Below are 21279 nucleotides of genomic sequence, written 5' to 3'. Positions count from 1 at the left end.
CAACGCATGTGTGCTAGTCATCTCTGTGCATTCTCCCAGGAACCACCCTTGGTGTTTTGTCATGACATACCTGCCCCTGTAATTGCTGGGCCTGAGGCAAGAGAACTACCAGGTGAGGTGTCAGAGCCCTGGCAGCAAAGAGTGGTTGGCTCTTGGCAGTAAAAAGAATTGACTCATCATTACTGGCCATCAGAGAAATGCAAATCAAAACCACAATGAGATAGCAACTCACACCAGTTAGAATGGCGATCATTAAAAAGTCAGGAAACAACAGGTGTTGGAGAGGATGTGGAGAAATAGGAACACTTTTACACTGTTGGTGGGACTGTAAACTAGTTCAACCATTGTGGAAGTCAGTGTGGCGATTCCTCAAGGATCTAGAACTAGAAATACCATTTGACCCAGCCATCCCACTACTGGGTATATACCCAAAGGATTATAAATCATGCTGCTATAAAGACACATGCACACGTATGTTTATTGCAGCACTATTCACAATAGGAAAGACTTGGAACCAACCCAAATGTCCAACAATGATAGACTGGATAAGAAAATGTGGCACATATACACCATGAACTACTATGCAGCCATAAAAAAGGATGAGTTCATGTCCTTTGTAGGGACATGGATGAAGCTGGAAACCATCATTCTCAGCAAACTATCGCAAGGAGAGAAAACCAAACACCGCGTGTTCTCACTCATAGGTGGGAACAGAACAATGAGAACACTTGGACAAAGGAAGGGGAACATCACACACCAGTGCCTGTCATGGGGTGGGGGGAGGTGGGAGGGATAGCATTAGGAGATACACCTAATGTAAATGACAAGTTAATGGGTGCAGCACACCAACATGGCACATGTCTACATATGTAACAAACCTGCACATTGTGCATATGTACCCTAGAACTTAAAGTATAATAATAAAAAAAAATTGACCAAACAACAGTATAAGTTTGAAGAGGAATGTTTTATTAGATAGGAGGAATGCTGCAGCAGAGTGCAGCTTCAGTAAGAGAGGACTGAGTGTGCCCGGTTGGATCTTCCTTAGGGGTATTTGTGGACTTAACACAGGAGCTGAAGGGTGATTTGGACCATATTAGTCACATTGGTCATGAGAAATGATTAACATTTGTGGATGTTTTGGTGCCTTTATGTCAGCAAAGGTTGTACAATGGGTTTCAACATGCTTGCATTCCAGAAATGTATAGAAATTCTAGAAGTCTAATTACTTCTGAATTCCTCAGATAAGGAGTTTTGCCTCTAGATGATCTGCTTGGTGGCCACCAGGTGATCTTTGCTCTCATCGAGAACAAGTGTAGGTCCCCTTTTCTTTCTACCTTCATCATAGTCCCTCCAGCATTGCAAGGGGCCTCATGCACGTGCACTGGGGCCATCGATACACACATCAAAGCCCCAGGAATCCTTTGAACACTCCTCGGGCCTTGGAGCCTACACACCAATGATGCAATCTGGTCCCCTCCTCCAGAGATCTGATCTGGGCATAGTTAGGTCAGAGAATTCTGGCATCCCAGGTACTCAGTGCATGGTCTAGGAAAGGTGTGGATGCCACAGACAGACACCTGGGCCCTCCTCACCTTCTGTGAAAGTGATGTGTGTGAAAGAGAGCAAGAGAAGATCCTCTAAAGTACAGTGCCTGGCTGGGGAAGAGTCTCACGCCTACAATTTTTGGAACTGTCTTAAAGGCAATGCTCTTTCCTTTAGGTTTTATTCCTAGCGTATTTAGCATTGAATATTATTTTTGTAGTTGGCTTGTGTATGCTTTCAGCTACAAGTAAGCAAAAACTTGAACTTATACCCAAAAAGGTTAAATAACACATAACAAGAAAACCTGATGTAGGGTGGTCCCGTGGTGCATTAATTCAGAGGCTTGGTGACTTCATCCTTGGGGTGTGTTCCCCTCAGTCATTCTTGAAGTGAGTTGGTTTTGTCCTCAGATAAGGAGTTTTGCCTCCAGATGATCTGCTTGTGACCACCAGGTGATCTTTACTCTCCTCAAGAACCAGTGTAGGTCAAGAACCAGTCATCATGCCCAGATGTGACAACATGCACTGAAAGAAAAGGAGATGGTTTCTCCCATGCGTGTCTTTTTATTGGCAAGAAAAACCTTTTAATGAAGTTCTTCAACAGAATTCATCTCACCTATAGCTGGATGTGATGGCACATTGCCTGTAATCCCAGCTACTTGGGAGGCTGAGGCAGGAAGATCGCTTGAGCCCAGGAATTTGAGTTTAGCCTGCTCAACATAGTGAGACCTCATCTCTAAATAAATAAATGTACATGTCATTAGCCAGAAATGTCAAACGACCACCTAAACTAAGGGAGATGGGGACCACGATGATTAGTTTACATGTTTTATGCATGTCATGTGAGAAGAGGGTTGGGTACCAGAGTAGAAAAAGAGGAGAACGGACTGTGGACAGGCACTCAGTTGTGTTTTTCACAGTAAACAAAGCTAGAAAGTTACTGCCCTTCCCTGACAATGCCAAATTCTTAGTCTTGTGCAAATCTTAGCTCTCAGTGACTGCATCTAGTTGGGACCCTCTTTTCAACATTCCCACTCTCCTTCCTGGAGCTCACCCGCACCCACTCCCTGGAGTACCCTACTTCCTGCCCTTCTGGTGAGCTGCACTGTGCCAGTGCCTGGCTTGCTTTTTCTGAAGTCAGCAATTCACACTGAACACTAATAAAAGATTTTTCCAGAAAATAGCTTGTTGCCTTAGGCATTCAGACAATATTTCTCTTCACTCCTGGAGTGTCTCTTCCTCCATGTCTCTATTATTAGGTACAGGCCCACTTCCAGCCCCCACTTGAAGGCCCTATCAGTTGCACCAGTCCACAGCCTCTTCTCTAGGGCCCCTCCCTGAACCTTGACTCTTGTTTACTTTTTATAATAGCGTTGCAGACATTAAGTACCTATCTTTCTGTCTTTCACATAATAGACACTCAACAAGTTGTGCTCTGGTTGTTTTCTCCTAAGTGCCCAAGTGGTGGGGAGCCTCTTCTACACCTAAAATGAACTAGACAATTAACAATTTTCCTAGTAAACTCCATTCAACCAAGTTTATGGGGGATAGTCTTTACAAGCTTACAAAGTAGCCTGTAAGGCCTGAAAGCAATTAATCAATATCCACTGATCTAAACATACTTTTCTTGTTTTCTTCCTTCTATCCATGAAATATCGGCTTCCCTGAATGTCTAAGGCCCAAACCTTTGACGTGGGTCAATGTGAAGGAAAAGATGAGTGTGAAGAGGATATTTTCAAGATAAAAAAGGAAAAACTTGGGGCTAGCGGGATTAAAACCTGTACTGACATCTCAAAGAAGAAAATAAAGCTCACCTCTGGCCTCCACCAGTTTTCTCCACAAGCTAATGAGATGATGATTAAGAGTGTGGGGAAAAAGAGCAATGAAATGTCCTTGTTTCCCCCAGATGAAAATCTAGGCAGGAGTGTGTGTTCATTAGCCACATAAATTGCTATTTAAAGTGAACAAACTCAGACTTCACAAGCATAGATTCTGTTTGGACTCATATCATTACCTTTCCTAATGAAATGCTTCCCGTTGTTGCCTTCATACAGAAAATTAACTCTAAATAATATTAAAACTCTTAATTCAATATAGATTCCACTAATTGATCCTTTAGAAGTAAATCTACCCAGGGAAAATAAGACTATTTTAAATTATTTACCAAAAATTGTGTTGAATCTTTTGAGTGTTTCAGTTCAGAGGATTTCTACATAATTCTAACAATGTATGGTAAAGTTTTCGAAGCCTAGATACATATTTTAATGTCGTTGTTTCAAATGGGTACCCCAATTGATGGTTTACAAGTTCTGATGTGCTGGACCACTGGCAAGTCTCCACTTTACTTTTACTCCACTTTACAGGGTAAAATTGTAAAACTCTAATAAAACAAAATATGTAGTAATCTATAGAAATTGTGCTTTAACTGCACTCCTAATAACAGGCTTTATTCTTTTTTCATGAAAAGGAATAATTTTAGATGCTAAAATGCTGAATAATAGAACATATTTATAGGTATATTGAACAAACCCTCTTAGGAAAGAAGGAATCTAGGTGAGCCCTGCTTCAAAGGAAAAAAAATATCAATATATATTGATATGTATGTCAATAAATATTCTCATTATGAAAAAAAGAAAAGCGTTGTTTTGACTATTCCTGTGTAACCAAGTATGACAAACCTAATGATATAAAAATGATATTTTGCTTGCAGTTTTGTGGCTTAGGGATTTGGGAAAAGTTTGGCAGGGCAGTTTGTCTCAAATCCACATGGCGTTTGCTGAGGTGACTAGAGCTGGAAAATCTCCTTCTAAAATGGTTTCTTGACCCACATATCTGGTCCCTGGGTTGGGATGGCTGGAACACCTGGGAGCTGGTCACATACTGTTCAGGCAGCTCTCTTTCCATGTGGCCTCCATGTGTGGTTAGCTAGAGCTTCCTTACAGCATGGTGGTCTTAGGGTTGTCTGATTTCTTACATGGTGTCTGGAGCACGTTTTTAAAGATGGAAAGTAGAAGCTGCCTGATTCTCAAGGCCTAAGCTTAGGGATTGGAAAAACATCATTTCTGCTGTATCCGACTGGGTAAGCAAGTTACTAGGCCTGCAAAGATTCAAGGGGAAGGGAATTAAACTCTAACTCTTAATGTGTTATCATTTTTTTCTAGCACAGGAGTGAATAAACGTATTATGAAAAGATTTGTCATTTTACAAAATAATTCATTCCAGTTTTTCTCAATATAATAAACACACCAAAGACACTTAGAATATTATATTATTTAAAAGTGACTACTCACACCTAACTTACTAGAAACACGTTCAATGCTCAGAGGAAAGTACAAATGCTCACATCCCTCCTTTAGTCAGTAGCTGCAGCTTATGCAATTAAGACTAGCATTCCTATTTTGCAAAGCTATTTAAAACCTGGCAATAATTAGGTATTTACTATTGCCAGTCTGACTTCAACCTCTAAAGGTCTTCCAAAAATCTTCTCTGCCAAGAAATGACTGCCTCAGAATGAGATCCTGAATATCAAAAGGTTTACTCTAAGATTTAATTCAGCCAGACCAATGTTGGGAATCTGAAAGGGGCTGTTGTTTGTCACATTAATTATGTGCTTGTCGGGTAGATCTCAGTGGGAAGAAATTTTGTACTTGGGAATTTCCAAGACAACCTAAAACTGTTGTTTCTCATACTGATTTTACTATTTCTTTACTGAGAGGTCAGCCGCCTGCAAATCTTTGAGCATTCAGTCCTTCTCAGGCTTTCTCCACGCTATGCCGGATGGCAGACCCCAGGGCTGGGGAGTGCAGATGGAGAGTCAGCCCTGCCAAGGCAGATGGCCGACCTCAGAAGCCCAGATCTATCTCTATCGATATGTTTCTGAAGGGCCAGTTTTTGTATCTCAGTACACACTGTCTGGAGCTCACAGTACTCGCTGTGCTCATAATGGCTCTCTTTGCCTAAGCGTCCTAGCAACATATCAACTAAGCAAATAGAAACAGACAGGAGCAAGTGGAGTTTATCTAAACCTGCAGGAGGGCAGAGAGGATTCACAGCCATATAGAGGCTATCCTCAATGTCTGCGGAGGCTGGTGTTTAATCAGCAGCATGAATCCAGCCATAAATTATAAAATAAACTCCTCATTCTTTTATACCATTGACCACACAGAAGCTATGCAGTTTCTACAGTTTTATGTAGACTTCTACAGACCAGTTGGTTTTCAAATTGGCCCAGTTAAACTTCTCTGTTCCTCCTCTTACAATATAGTACATAAAATCCTCTCACATCCCTGTTTGCATAATTTCTTTTGGAATTATTGAAAGATAGCATTTACCTATCTAAATGAATAGACCATTGAATCTTGCAAGAGCCAAGTTACTTGTTCAAGATCCTACTACCAATTGTGGGAGAACAAGTTCTGGCAGGGAGGTCTCTGATTTCTAGAGCAGCTCTCCCTTTCTCTTCAGACCACATTAGACTATTGACAGTCCACAGTTGGTGGTCACTCCAAAATGTGAATAGGAATTTAAGCCATAAAGCCTGCATCCTAAAATGATGTGATCTTAGCTCATAACTGGGGAGAATTTTGACATGTAAATTTGGTTTTCATCAAACTAATTTGTATTTGAAAAGAGTTAGGACATGAGGATGAGAGAAAGGGAATCCACTAAAATGGGAAGCCCCTTTTTCCTTGGAAACAAAAAGAAGGGAAGAGAGGGAGGTGATGTAAACATATCAGAAAACTCCCAAAGTCTCAACTTTATAATATTCATAATAGAAGTCATTGACCCTAAGGATATAAAGAATTATTATATGCTATTAAGGACTACCTGATACAGAATATTTATAAAGAGGAGCACCTAGCAATGTACTATTTGCTATGTCCCAGGCACCAAGGTGAGAGCATTATAAATATTGTTGTGTTATGCACTCAAAACATGTAGAGATTATTATTAAACACATCATTTTATTTAATCTTCACAGTGACCCTGTGAAGTAGGTACTTGTATTACTCCCATTTCCAGATAAAAACAATTCACCTTAGATTAAAATGAGATGCCCACAGCCCACAGTGATCAAGTGGTAGAGCTACAACTCAAAGTTCTTCACCACTCTACAAAATTGTCCTTAATCACCACAGCTAAAAAGCACAGAAAAGGTAAAAATCTCTGGATTCATATTCCAGTTCTGACATTCATTAACTGGAACCTTGTGCATGTGAAAAAAGATTCTGAGCCTGCCTTCACCATCAGAAAATGAAAGTCATTTACTGGGAAAATTAAATGAAATATTTAAGTGTCAATAGAATGCCCAACTCATAGTAGGTACTAAATAAATACTTACCTGATAAAAAGAAAATTGCAAGATCTTTCAAGTATCTTACTCCTGAAACATTGTGGTTAGATAATTATAAGTTAAAAAAATTGTTTCATTCAAACAAATAATTTGATAAACAATAATTGACTAATAAAAAGCTAGTCTGCAGAATTTTTTTTAAAATAATTTATTCCTGCAACTTTTAAAACCTAGAGACTGATTATATATGACTTATGGGTATTCCAAACATATCTTGTGTACACACACACACACACACACACACGAAAGAGAGAAGAGGTGAGAACAAAAAGCACATGTAATGAGAAGGTACTCAAGACCTCATTCCCAGATTACATGGCTCACAAGCATCCCTGGGTAGGATGAGAAGTTAGTCCATCGAACTCCAAATCCGTGTTCCTTTTGTTATATCATGCTATTTTCTGTAGGAAGAGATTGACTAAGAAAATCTTGCATTTAGGTGGATTTTATGTATCCATATTCTCTCATGACAACCAATAAGCAGGAATTTTTGGTGTACTAGCACCCAAGACAGCAGTAATTTTGAAATTATTTTAATATATTGATAAAGGCTTTTTTTTACTATTATTGTCCAATTCCACATCCCACTTTTCTAAAAAATCTTGCATTAAAATAGCTAAACATGGCAATAGTGGTGACCTGGGTTTTAGGTCTGGCCCTGCAAATCAACTAGCACTATAACCTAGTTACCCTGTCTGTAAAGGAAGCATTTGAAGCATTTCAAGCTCCTTCCTCTCTTAAATCCCTATGAAATGAACAGAACCAAAACCCTACCACCTTCCACTTTTTCTAGTTAACTCAGAAGTATAGAAGCACTACAGATTCTCATTATCCAAAAATATTGCAAGTTTTTTTTCCATTAAAATCTAGGTGAAACAAAAACGATATTAAACAATTCATGGCAGTTAGCATTATATTATCTGGTGGTTATGCTCTTCCTCCCTTTTTTAATAAGTAGCATGTGCACAGTAATTTTCATTGTCATGATTCTATGCCTTCTTCATAGTGCATTTTGCCAAAGAAACATCAGACATAAATGAACATTCTCAGGTATCCTAGCAACAGGATGTGATTAATAATACCTCTCAGAGCAAGGCAGATAAAATGCCTGAAAGTGAATGCAAACTCAGAATTGGCTACTGAGAAATTGGTGAGGTGAGGCAAGTTTCATAAGATACCACGACAGACTTTATTATAAAAAGATGGAAGCAAGTAGAAGAGAGAACATATTTTAGAGAGGAGACTATAGTTGAGCATGAAAATATAGTATATATGTGTGTGTGTGTATATATATACACATACATATATATAGTGTACATATAAATGTGTATAAACATACATGTGTGTGCATGTGCATGCACACACACACACATATATCATTTCCTTTTCCTGAGAAGTGACATGAGATACTGAGTTATGACACAGATGCCCATACTCATTATTGGTGAGACAGCATCAAATTGCCATTTATATGCCTGTGGTTTTAAAAGATCAGAAACAATCACTGTGATTAAGAGACTACTTCCATACTGAAGTACTGAAAGGTACTGTAAATTGACATATATGTAATGTTTCTCCATGAAACAATATCCACAAACTCAAGTCTAAAATAGCTTTTAAAAATATTGAGACTCAGTTTACATAGATAAATAGTCATGAGATGCGGAACTTTAGTGTTCAATTAAATAAATTTTCTCATATAAGAAAAAAGTTTTATCTTGCAAATTCAATTTTTATGAGGTTATGGTCCATTTTTATTCATCGCAAGTGGAGTGCTGCATCCAGGTTTAAACAGAAATAAGATGCAAACCATATTTTAATGTTTTGTTTTTAAACTAGAATCTGTGATAAAATAAAGCACAACTAGGACAGAATGTGTGTTCATTATTCTGAAAGCCTTTCTATTATTTTATCACCCACTTTTCTAATATAATAGTTTTCTTGGTTGTCAGTTGTAATATACATACCTGCTAAAAGCTCTATTCTTGGTTGTACTTTCACTGCATTTTAGCAGTACTAAAATTGACTTCATGTTCTCCAGCATTTCAGAGTGAGTTGGAGCATTTGTGTTTAAGGCACGGTGCTAGACATCAGGAGAGAGAACGATGTGGGACTCTCGACTTGTCCTGAAGGAAGCCACCGTCCAGTCAGGAAAACAAACACACAACTAATTGTGAACCAAAATAAGAATTAGTGCTATGGCAAAGGCGTAAATGAAAGGTTACAGAAGCACAGAAGAAGGGTGCTTCACTCTGCAGGGCATGGAGAGTTTGGGGAGCTGGCACAAAAGGAAAGACTTCACAGAGGACTGGCAGCTGAGCTGAGCTCTAAAAGCTGAATAGGGTTTTGATAGGCAGGAGCCGTGTGACAGGACATTCTAGGAAGCAGAAACAGCATGAATGGGGAACTGGGGTGAAGGTGTAATTCCTGGTGTAATGGGTAACTCCTCTCTGTGATGCTTGAGGAGTGACAGCAGAAGGAAAGTTATGGCCAAATTGTCCAAGGTCATAAATTTTATATTAAGAAATGTAGAGTTTGCTGTTTAGGAGTGATTGGATTACAATGACAGAAAAAAACAACAAACAAGTTAGGAGCCCATAGAAAATAGATAACCCCAGGAACAGATATAAAGTTCATGAACTAGGGTGATGGCAGTGAGAAAGGAGAAGATATGTCTCAAAGTCCTGATAGAGGGGAACGTATTGGACTGAGGGACAGATTAGATGGGAAGAAGGAGCAAAAGAAAGAAGCTGGTGGTTCTTAGGTTTTATGTTTGGGTGCCTGAGCATACACCAAGGATGAGCAGTTTTGTAGGGGACTATTATTATTGTTTTTTTTTTTAATGAAATCTTCTTCTTCTTCTTCTTCTTCTTCTTCTTCTTCTTCTTCTTCTTCTTCTTCTTCTTCTTCTTCTTCTTCTTCTTCTCCTTCTTCTCCTTCTCCTCCTTCTCCTTCTCCTTCTTCTTCTTCCTCTTCTTCTTCTTCCTCTTCCTCCTCTTCTTGTTCTTTCTTCTTCTTCTTGTTCTTGTTCTTCTTCTTCTTCCTCCTCCTCCTCTTCTTCTTCTTCTTCTTTTCTTCTTCTTCTTTACTTTAAGTTCTGGGATACATGTGCTGAACGTGCAGGTTTGTTACATAGGAATACCTGTGCCATGATGGTTTGCTGCACCTATCAACCCGCCATCTAGGTTTTAAGCCCCGCATGCACTAGGTATTTGTCATAATGCTCTCCCTTCCCTTTCCCCTCACCCCCAACAGGGTCCAGTGTGTGATGTTCCCCTCCCTGTGTCCTTGTGTTCTCATTGTTCAACTCCCACTTGTGAGTAAGAATATGCGGTGTATGGTTTTCTGTTCCTGTGTTAGTTTGCTGAGGATGATGGTTTCTAGCTTCATCCATGTCCCTGCAAAGGACATGAACTCATTCTTTTTCATGGCTGCATAGTATTCCATGGTGTATATGTGCCACATTAAGCTCATCATCACTGGTCATTAGAGAAATTGGGACTATAATTATTTAAGTTAAATACATGTGTTGAAGTGTAGTGGAGGACACAGGTAGAGATTTCCAGGAGGCTTTAAAACCTAAGTAGATTTTGGAGCTAGAGATGTAGTGTCACAGTTGTCTCTTTGGGGGAAAGTGAACATTGAGAGAATGAGAGATAAGATCACCTATTCAGACTGAGATAAAGATACTAAAGAAGGAAGCCTAGAGGGTCGTCTCCATCTAAACAGTTCAATCTCTGTGTCCATTGATCAATATAGTACTCTCCTACCATGTACTTTTTATTTTTCTAATTTGATGTTTCGTGTGTATGTGTGTGCATGTATAAATATATATACACACATATATATACATATATATACACACATATATACACATATATATACACATATATATATATACACACACACCTATATATACACACATACATATATATAACTAAGAAATCTAAGTAGATTCCTGTAACAGGACTAATTCATGATAAAACTAATAGGTGGAATTTATATAGCACTCTACAATTTACAAAGCCCTTTCATATAACATAGGGGCTGAGAATTGTTCAAGGTCTTCATAAAAAAATTATTTGAGGTATTCACAAAAAAAAGTTGCACCTTTCAGCCTCCCTTCTGAAACATGAGATGCCAATATTTCATGTGAATTTTGTCCATTTCTTGCTAGCTTTACCATATGGAATTGTTTCATCCTCATAGCATTCAGAGAAGCAGGCCCTGATCCCCACTTTAAAAATGAGAAAATCAGGGAGACTGATTGATATGCCTGCAATTAGCATTACTGTAGGTATAGTATATTAAATGATAAATTATTACAGACTTTTGAAACATATATTTAACACTTATCTCAGAATTTAGCAGCTAAAAACAACAATAAACTTATCAGCTCACATGGTTTCTGTGGGGGACTCTGGAATAGCCAACTGGATGGTTCTGGTTTTGGCTTTCTCAAGATTACAGTCAAGATGTTGCCCAGAGCTGCTGTCAGCTGAAGGCTTGACTGGGGCTGGTAAATGGATTGCTCATATGCCTGGCAAGTTGGTGGGGGCTGCTGGCAGGCCTTTGTTCCTCATTGGCAGTTGACAGGAGGCCTCGGTTCCATGCCACATGGACCTCTCCACAGGCCTGCTTGAGTGTCCTCACAACTATTATCTGGCATCCCCCAGAGGGAGTGATCCAAAAGAAAGGAATATTGAAGCCATAGTTTTTTGTCTTTGTTTTTTGAGATGGGGTCCTGCTTTGTTGTTCAGGCTAGAGTGCTGTGGTGCAGTCATAGTTCATGGTAACCTCAGACTCCTTGGTTCAAGTGATCCTCCTGCCTCAGCCTCCCAACTAATTAGGGAGGTGACAGATGTGTGCCACCATGCCTGGCTAATCTTTAAAAAAACAATTTAGAGATGGTGGTCTCATTTTGTTGCACAGGCTGGTCTGAAACTGCTGGCCTCAAGTGATCCTCCTGCCTCAGCCTCCCAAAGCACAGGGATTACAAGCATGAGCCACCACACCCAAACTGGAAGCCACAATTTTCTTAAGGATCAACCTCAAAATCACACTATATTATTCCCACAAAATCCTTGATTATACTGTCAATCTAATTCAGTGGGATTACACAGGACGTGAATATCAAAAGAAGAGAAGATGGGAATCATTTGGGACACCTTGATCACTACACCATATTATTTATCTCAAATACATACACTTCCAACTTTCAGAATTAGTGAGTTATTCTAATATAGGTTAAAGACACTCCAAAAAGTTGTTTTTGTTTACATATTTTACAATTCAAGCCTTGAATACCATTTTTTAAAATTTATGAAAATGTCCGAGGCCTCTAGTATTCATAAGTGAATAATCAAACAGTAAGCAGTGGCTTGCCCAGTGGAAAACTTAAATGAGAAGGTGCCCTGTCACACTTCGTAATGAATGAGGCCTTTAAATGGATTATTCATGTTATTTATCTGTTGGAATCATTGAAATAAATTGCATCAAACAAGTCCTCTGGAAATCACCCAAATGAATATAACATGCCATTAATCAAGGTGCCAGTTAAATGAATTCTACACTTTTGGCAGCGACATGAGGGAAGATTGTACATTTTCCACCTTATATGGTAGGATTTTAAAAGACTTGAAGGGCTGTTAGAAAAGCTTGGATAAAGTTTACATGTAGCTTCAACGTGTGTCCTAACTTGTCAGTAACTAGCTCCAGCTGTGGAATGTTGATAGATGACAAAAAAAGTGACAGCTGGAAGGATGGTCTTCACTTATCCCAAACCACGGTCCTCACCTCTACCGTGGTGTTCATACACACCATTGCCCAGGTACACAGTTTCTTACCTAAGTCTATAAGCATGCTTAGGATTTCCATAACTTAGCAAAAACCTTTAGTTGGCTTCTAGTCAAGCTATTACCCCGTTTCACTTATTCGACTCATTTGGAGGCTGCCAAAGTTGATAAACAAGAAGCCATGTCCTCAGCTCCACTTTCTCATCACACACTTACTTCTCAAACCCTCGCAGTCTCTTGTGTTCTCTGCCCACTCTCTGCTAAAACTACTCTCTCACAATCTAGCAACAATCATGTGAACTCAGCAAGCAGTAGCAACATGCTATTGAAAACCCCCATACTTCTAAAACTTGATTTGTGGTACCGGAGCCTGCACTTTGTTGAGGTCCCCAGATCTCAGCTGCTTCTGACTTCCCATGGGCCTACATCACAAAACAAAAGCAGCAGTCATGTTATCTTAGTTATTGTCCTCCACCCACTCCTCTGTGCTGTCTGCCTTTATGCCCCATTCACTCCTTCAGCTTCAGCCATCTTATGATGAACATTTCTTGCATCTGTAATTTCAACTCAGATTTTTTTGAATTTATTGAGACTTGCTTTATGACTGAGCACGTGGTCAGTCTTAGAGAATGATGAGAAGAATGTGCATTCTGTGGTTGCTGGATGGACTATTCAGTAGATGTCTGTTAGGTCCATTTGGTCAAAAGTTCATTTAAGTCCACAGTTGCTTGGTTAGTTTTCTGCCTCGATGATTTGTCTGATGCTGTCAGTGCCTGTTGAAGTCCTCCACCATTATTGTGTGGCTATATCTCTTTTCTTAGATCTAGTAGTATTTGTTTTATAAGCCTGGATGCTCCAATGTCAGATGCATATATATTAGGATAGTTAAATTTTCTGACCTCTTACAAGCTCCTTGTCCCCATAGTACTTCAAAGTCAGTAGGTCTAACACTGAACTTGTTATTCCCAGCCTCATCACATTCTATAATACCATTTCCCCAACTTGCATCTCTATACCCAAAGTCACCTAGCTAACCACTCATCTTGACTTCTTCTCCTTCCTGGCAACTCACATTTTATAAATCACTGGGCCCTATTATTTCGGCCTCCCCCCGGTCTCTTGCATCCACTACTTCCCTCCTCTCCACTCCCACTGCCATGACTCAGTCCACCCTTTCATTGCCTTGTGTCTAACCTCTAGGATAGTCCTCCTCCTATGCACTGCTGTAAGTGTGCAAGTTCTTCTTGTGCAAATACCCTGTCCATTTAGCCCATACTGTTTCCTTTGCCAAGAGTCAGTCATTTCTCTATTTCAAATTTCTCAAATCCCATTTGTATCTCAAGGTCAAAATCAAATACCACTTTCTCCATAACTTCATGAGCACCCCCTCCTTTCTTAAAATAACTGTTCCATCATCTCATATCTTTAAACATTCTACACTGTTTGAGGCACATCTCACTTCATATTATATTGTCCTTTCTATTTTTTCAAGGTGGGTTGTAAGAGGGCATAGTCTTATTTAGCTGTTTTCCCCATAATGGTTTCTATGGGGATTTGCCCTTTGTAAGTTTATTGTTGAGTAAATGACTCTGGCTAACAAGATTTTAAAAATCCAACAGCACATTTAATGCATAGTTATTTATTTTTTACTTTCATAAATTGGTTTGTAAGCAGTTCTCATGCCTGTCAGCTGAGCCCAGTCATCTCTAGGAGCACACTGGACATGGCTGAAGTAGAGGTTGTGTTTGGAAATTGCTGTAAACTGGGCTTTCATCTTATTTTCATCATATTCTCATGACTCCATGCTGCAACTTATCTTCCACTTCTCATTTCAGGGAGAGTGGAGAAGAGAAGAGAACAAAAAGTAACTTCAGGTAAGATTTTGTCCAATGGGCTCCAGCTTTATTTCCTGATTTTATTGCCACCTTTAAAATTTTTTTAATTTATTATTCAAAAATTCACACTAAAATTAATAGTTTATGGTTTTTGAACTGATCGATATTAATTTAATTAAAATAAATTCATACATTTAGCTTTCTCACTTTCACATCAGTTATGCCCTTTTCATTTAATCATTACCTTCAAAAGAAAATGAGATGGGAATGTTGCTTAATTTTTTCATGATTATCTATTTAAAGGTAAGTCTTGCAACCAACAGTATTAAAATACAGACATTGTGATGTGATAGTTGACAACCAGTTTACTTTCCCAAATGACTATGAATCTCAATTTTATTTCTTAAAACCGTATATGTAGTGGATGCTTTTCAGGACAGTGTTAACTGAGAAGCATCTTTATATTTTGGAGGAATTTTAAGAATGCCTTCACTTCTAAATTCATATGGATTCAGAAGTGAATCATGCTTTGGCAGAATGCCATTGCACATAGTAGGGGTCAGTATTTGCTAACTAATACAAAATTAAGGTTTTACATTTTCATATTTCCATGACTTGCCTTTTAGCTTAAAGTTGTGAGGTAAGATAGATTTTCATTTACCAAGTCAATCTTTGCATAGGAGCAGTGTTGCAGCTCACAGTGCCCAGAAATTGCCAACAGTCATAGAGAATGCTAATTTTGCATGTGTACCTATGCCCGCCATCCTTCCCAAGTTTCTACCAACCCACTACTCCTGTGATAAGCGAGAGCTACCAATCACTCCCATCCACTAGCTTCTTTTAGCTTCATTTCCTGTCTGGTAATAAGATATTATGTGTGTTTCCAAAGAGTCAGCATAGTCAATAGAAGACAAAGATCCATCTTAATCTAAAAGTGTATAAACAGCATAAGCTCCTGTCTCTTTTGTCCTTTCCAACCTTAGCATTCATTTCAGATAAGTGGGCAACTTAATACCTGCATGAATTTCCTGGTAAATATTATTGTTTGCATTCTCTGGGAACCTTTTAAAGCCTAATCATGAACACACACACACACACACACACACACACACACACACACACAATTATGAAGGCAAGAAAGTGTCTGATTCCCTCACAGGTATGATTACCTTCATTATTGCTCCTTGGGGGAGAAATTATTTCTAAATAATTTCTAAATTGCTTCTAAATGCTATTTCCATAATGCTCTAAGTACTACCTTCTTAGTTAAAGAAAATGCACAGTTTGGAAGAAAGCTAAGTTGGCCAAAGTGTTAAGTCTGATGCCTCATTAGGTTCCCTCAATAGTCATGGCTTCTAAAATTACTTGTGATCAAGGTGTCACCAAGGTTAGAGACAGAGGCAGGACAAGGACTCAGGCGTCTCCACTCCCTATCCTTTCCTGCACCCCCACCATGCTAACGTTTCTTTTCAAAACAAAGTGCTAATCACTTTAATGCTTTGTTCAGTTACTTGGTTAATAAAACACTTTTCAACAAATGGAAAATCTTTAAGGCAACAGCATCTTTGATAGGGAACACAGGTCACTAGGGCTATGAGAAAAATCCCTTTACTAGTGGAATTTTTACTAATTTGCCCTATCTGATTTGTAGCTTGTCAATTGCCTGATTTCTATGAGAGGGTGAGGTTAAGGATAACTAATGGATAGAGCCCATATTCTAGAGGAATGTTAGGGGCTTCTAATCATTTCAAATGACAACAAATCATGCCATCAGGAAATCTAAATTTGTAACAATAGTCTGAGTTTTCAAGACTGGAACATACTGTTTGCCACTATAGTCATAAATACTACAATCAGTCTGTGGTACTGGCCTGAATGTAGACTTCTTTAGATAAAGTGTGTGGCTAAGATACCAAAAACATCATGGGAACTCCTATTTCTGACTTCCTGCTTGGAATTTTTTACATCTTAGTTCATTTTCCTCAGGTTCTATGTCCTGCCTCCCCAGTCACTATATACCCCGCACCCTCTTGTTTACAGCTGAGTTTATCTCCTGGCTAAGAAAGACCAATATTAGGTTCTGGACCATTTCAATCTACCCTATCCTATTGCACTAAATTTATAATAATTGAAACAAAAAAATTAGAAAATATTTTAGACAGAATATTCCTATTAAAGCCGGGACCTACCAAGACCCTCATTTTTTGGTTGTTTAAGGTTAATTCTTTGTTTAAAGAGTCTTGCACTAAGATGAAAGCTACACAGAAGTAACTTTTTATTCAGGGTAACTTCATAACAAGGAAACCTGTCTCTAGCATTGGAAAGAATGAGATTATGTTTGTAAACATGTGCAGGGGTTGGGCACCCCCTAAAAGAATGTTGACAAGAGATTCATAAAGAGTTTGGTTAAATCATTGCTAAAGTTTTTTCTAATTTTGTGTCTATGATTCTATTGCCATTTTCACTTAATTGAAATGGCTCTACTATGTATAATGGTGGTCAACAAAACTTAAGTGGCTTTCATTTCATTATATAACTGAGTGAATCATGTTCCAAAGATTACACTAATTTAGTTTGGACTGAGTTTCTCAGTAAAGCATCTAGCTGATGGTGCCAAGACTATGGAATAAAACTGTCTTGTAGTCTATTTAGTGACTTCTATTTAGAGTCTGTCTACACTGATTGCAATCCGGGCTATTGATTCATGTGTGATGCTATTTTTCATAAGCCAGAAATAACTTCACAAGAGAGTATGTATGACTTGGTATCATTCATTGTCATTTTTGAAACCCATTCAAATTATATCCTCCTTGACACTAAGCTTGAAAGTCTATGTCATAGTCATAGAATATGGTTAGAAACATCAAAACTAAATTTGGCGATTTGGCTTGGTAAAGAATATTATAAAATATATGGTGATATAATGATAAGTGGATACATATGAGGAGGCAAATACCTGATGTCATCAATTTTCTATTTTCCCTTGATTCTCTTTACTGGGAAAATTTTAAAAAAGATCAGCTATTTCATAGATTTTATGTAAAAACTTCATTGTTTGAAGTACCTTTATCTCATCAGAAGAAAGACCTCTTTGTGGGCCATGGAATTCTCGATATTAGAAAGCAACACAGCATAAAGTGCAAAGAGGAATTCTTGTGAAGAAAAGTGGATTATAAATTATTGTTTAGAAAAAGCTATGTTAGGATGCTTACTAACATAAACTAGGGGAACACCATCTGTTAAATCTATATTCCAGCATTTCCAAAAAGAAGAACTCTTTCAAATTCAGTTAAGTATAATGGAAAGAATAGCCCTAGTGGACCAGAGAATGGAGAAATCAGTTGCATACTTTTCATTTATTACATTAGAGCATCCCAAAAGTTAGAAATGGTTTGTTCATTTACATCATTTGCAAAAAGCTACCCACAGAGAGGAACAATGTTTTTTTTTTTTTCTCAACTCAAAAGGTGAAATTCATTATCGGAAATTTAGCAAATGTAGAACATCTGCTTTGCAAACTCAGTCCCTTGCGGCTTACTTTTTGACTGAGTGTGTTGATTTTTGGAAATGTTCTACAACAGCAATGGCACCTCCATTTTAAAACTTTTTAACACACATTGAACATGCAGTCATTCAGGATAAAAAAAATAGTTAAGTAGATACTGAATAAAATCTTCCATCTGTGCATGAATAACATGTTCATTTTATTATATGTCACATTTATTGAATGCAAATAATATTTAGCACATTTAGCATGATTTTTCTCTAGGCTATTTCTATTTTTATAGTGTTTTTGACATAGTTCCTATACACTATCCAAAAAAAACTTAAAAATCAAGAGTGAGAAAGACCTATTTTGTCATAGTTTTAATTATTGGTGACCAACATTAAACATATGAAGTTAGCAGGTAGAAGACATTGTGACAAATACATTTAAGCAAACTATTATCCTTGAAAAGCCCATTATTTTGGACATTGGTATTTTGCAATATCTACATGTTTCATTCTCACTTTGAGAATCATTATTCCAGTTAGAATCAAGCTTAAAATGCTTATCATCCTAACTTGTTCGTAGCTTATAAAAGCTATTTTCTTGACAGCACTTCAGGCACCACAAAAGGGGCAGAGAAGGAATCTGAGGTATTTATAAGTTGGTACTTTCAATTTGATAAATATTTTAATGGTCCAGGACTTGTGCTTAACATCAGAGATGCAAAGGTGAATAAGATGTGGGATAAATACCCTTAATTCACTCACTTTCAGTTCAGGGAGAAAAGCAAGTACACATGATTACAACATGGTGTGAAGAGTGCCTTTTAGAGAATGATGTACAAGGTATCATGAGGAATTCAGGGAGGGCTTCCTGGAAGAGGTGAGACTTGAGTCAGTTCTTGAAGAAAGAATTGGAGTAGTTTACCAGGTTAAAAAAAAGGGGGGGGGGAAGGGCTCGCTGTCCAAAGGAATGTGTTTATGCAAACTAAACAAATCTGAAACACCTAATAGTTAATGAAAGAGACACTGCCAGAGAGATGAAGGTAGTGGGAAAAGGCATGGCCTATTGAGGGAAAGCTTAGTGATTTAATAAGCCTGGAACAGAGTCATAAACAAGAGGTGGGAGATGTGGCCAAAATGTAGGCACACACTAGAATCAACAAGGACCATCTATGCCGTTCCATGGAGTTTGGACTTCATGCAGTAAGTGCTGAAAGCTAATGAAGTACAAGGAATTACAGAATCCATCTGCATTTTCTAAAAATCTCTCCAGGAGAGAGATTTCTAAAAACCTCAGCGGAAGTATGGATTGGAAGAGAAATTGACGGGAGGCAAGGAAATCAGGAAGCATATCATTTTAATTACCCAAGAATAACAGGATGAAGGTCTGAGGTGTCTTTACTAAGACAGTGACATTAGAGAGGAAGCCAAGAAAATAGAATCCAGATACATTTACAAGATCAAACTGACCTGGTTGGATATGGAAGGTACGGGAGGATAACTCTTAGGTTTCCCGCCTTAGAGAAGAGAGGTATACTGCAACCTGTGTAGGGAATACGGGGAGAGAGACAAGTTTGGTGGAGAAAATAATAAATTAAGTCGTATCTATGTTGATTATAATGTGGCATGTGCGATATGGGGACAGAATTTTGTCAAGAATGTCAAATAAGTGGTAGGTTATGGGCAATAGAGCCTAGAACTTCAGAGAGATGCAGATTTGCCTTTTAAGTAATTGGTTCCTGGATAAGAGTTGAAGCCCTGGATATGAATGAGCTCCAAAGGGAGTCAGGAGTGAGAAAAGAGACAAGGCAAGGCTGAATCCTTAGAACATCCCCAACATTAACAAAGAACACAGTAAGATAACTCAGAGACCGAGAGCCTAGGAAAGATAAATCAAAGCTGTCCTGTGAGAATCAACAGCATTCTCTGTCTCTGAATCCAAGAAAGACAGAAAGTTAAAAGGAGGGACTGGTCAAACCTGTCCAGTGCCACAGAGTGAGCAAGTAAAATAAGCACTGAAAACATCTATTGGAGTTGCAGGGAGATATCTACTCATCACCACAGAGAAATTATGCCGGAGGAATTCTGTAAGTGAAAACCAAGTGACAAGGGGTTGGGGAGCAAATATAAGACAAATGCAGACTTGTTCTTTCAAGGAATATGTGAAAGGAAGGAGAGCAAGAAGGAAGAAGATATAAAAGAGAGAGAGAGGGAGGGAGGGAGAGAGAGAGATAGAGAGAAGAGCTTAATCCTTAGGCCATTAAGTTGGGGAATTGATGTTTATTGAACCGCTATTTTCAGGCTCTGTGCCCAGTATCTTCTATTTGAGCCTTTAAATGAACATGTAAAGTTTGTTTATGGTCAACATTTTAAAAATTGGAAAGCTGAGATTGGGAAGGTTAAATTACTTGCTTTAGGCCCCATTTATTAACTGGTGGAACCAGAAATGGAACCTAGGCCGTGGCTTGCTGGAGCCAGCTTATAATATCTGGAAAGCTGTCTGGAGAAAACTGATTGTGCTCCTCTCTTCCCAGCTCTGCATTCAGTGAGGTCACGCAGGTAGCTTAAAATTGGCCATGGTGGGAGTATTTACACCATGGAAATTGGCAAACACTACAAACCAGGGTTCATTCAGTTTTAAACATTGACCAGTGTGCCCCTGGATCTAGGTCTGTGTGATAGCAAAGCCTGGTCATTTTGCACTGCCCTGCTATGTGACTTGGTCAAGGTCACTTGGGTTAGCTAGCAGATGGCAGAATTGAGACTTGAACCCAGACCTGTGATCCACATCCGGCTTAACACAGACCCCAAGGAATTGCTGAAAAAAGAAGCAAAATATTTTTTCCTAAGATCTTATGCCCAGTGGCCCAGGTTGGTATAAACAAAGTCTCACATTTTTCCATCCTGTAGTTCTGAACTACCAATTTTCTGCCTCGGCCTCCCAGGCAATCCATCTCCAGCATGTTTGCTTTTTTAAGCAGCTTTGCTGAAGACCTGGCTCTCTGAACTATGTTAATGAAGTCTATTTTTAAAAGCAACCAATTTTCTCAGGGTTTATGGTTTCGGAACAATATTTATTATTGAATGAAATAAAGTCTCTTAGATGCGTTTTCCCTTCCTCAAAATGGAAGACTTACACTTGGGCTGTTCATTAAAAGAAGTCCTACAGGTTTTATCTTTAAACAAATTTCATTTTCCAGCCAGTCGAATTTATGATAGAGATTAAATAGCAACACAGCTGTGCCACATTATTTTTAAAA

At 38.5% G+C, this 21279-nt stretch overlaps 1 protein-coding gene across 1 annotated transcript in view; it reads left to right on the top strand.

Moving 5' to 3' along the window:
- CHST9 (carbohydrate sulfotransferase 9) overlaps positions 1-21279 on the top strand; it is a 272481-nt gene that overhangs the window by 124350 nt on the left and 126852 nt on the right. The window contains exon 3 of the mRNA XM_031003596.3: positions 14528-14566. Coding sequence (XP_030859456.2) covers positions 14528-14566 — 39 coding nt within the window. The remainder of the gene's footprint in view (positions 1-14527; positions 14567-21279) is intronic.

This window comes from Gorilla gorilla, chromosome 17, assembly GCF_029281585.2.
Source record: "Gorilla gorilla gorilla isolate KB3781 chromosome 17, NHGRI_mGorGor1-v2.1_pri, whole genome shotgun sequence".
Lineage (NCBI taxonomy): Eukaryota > Metazoa > Chordata > Mammalia > Primates > Hominidae > Gorilla > Gorilla gorilla.
The sequence above is the reverse complement of the archived record's forward strand: the minus strand, read 5'-3'. Positions and strand labels throughout refer to the sequence as shown.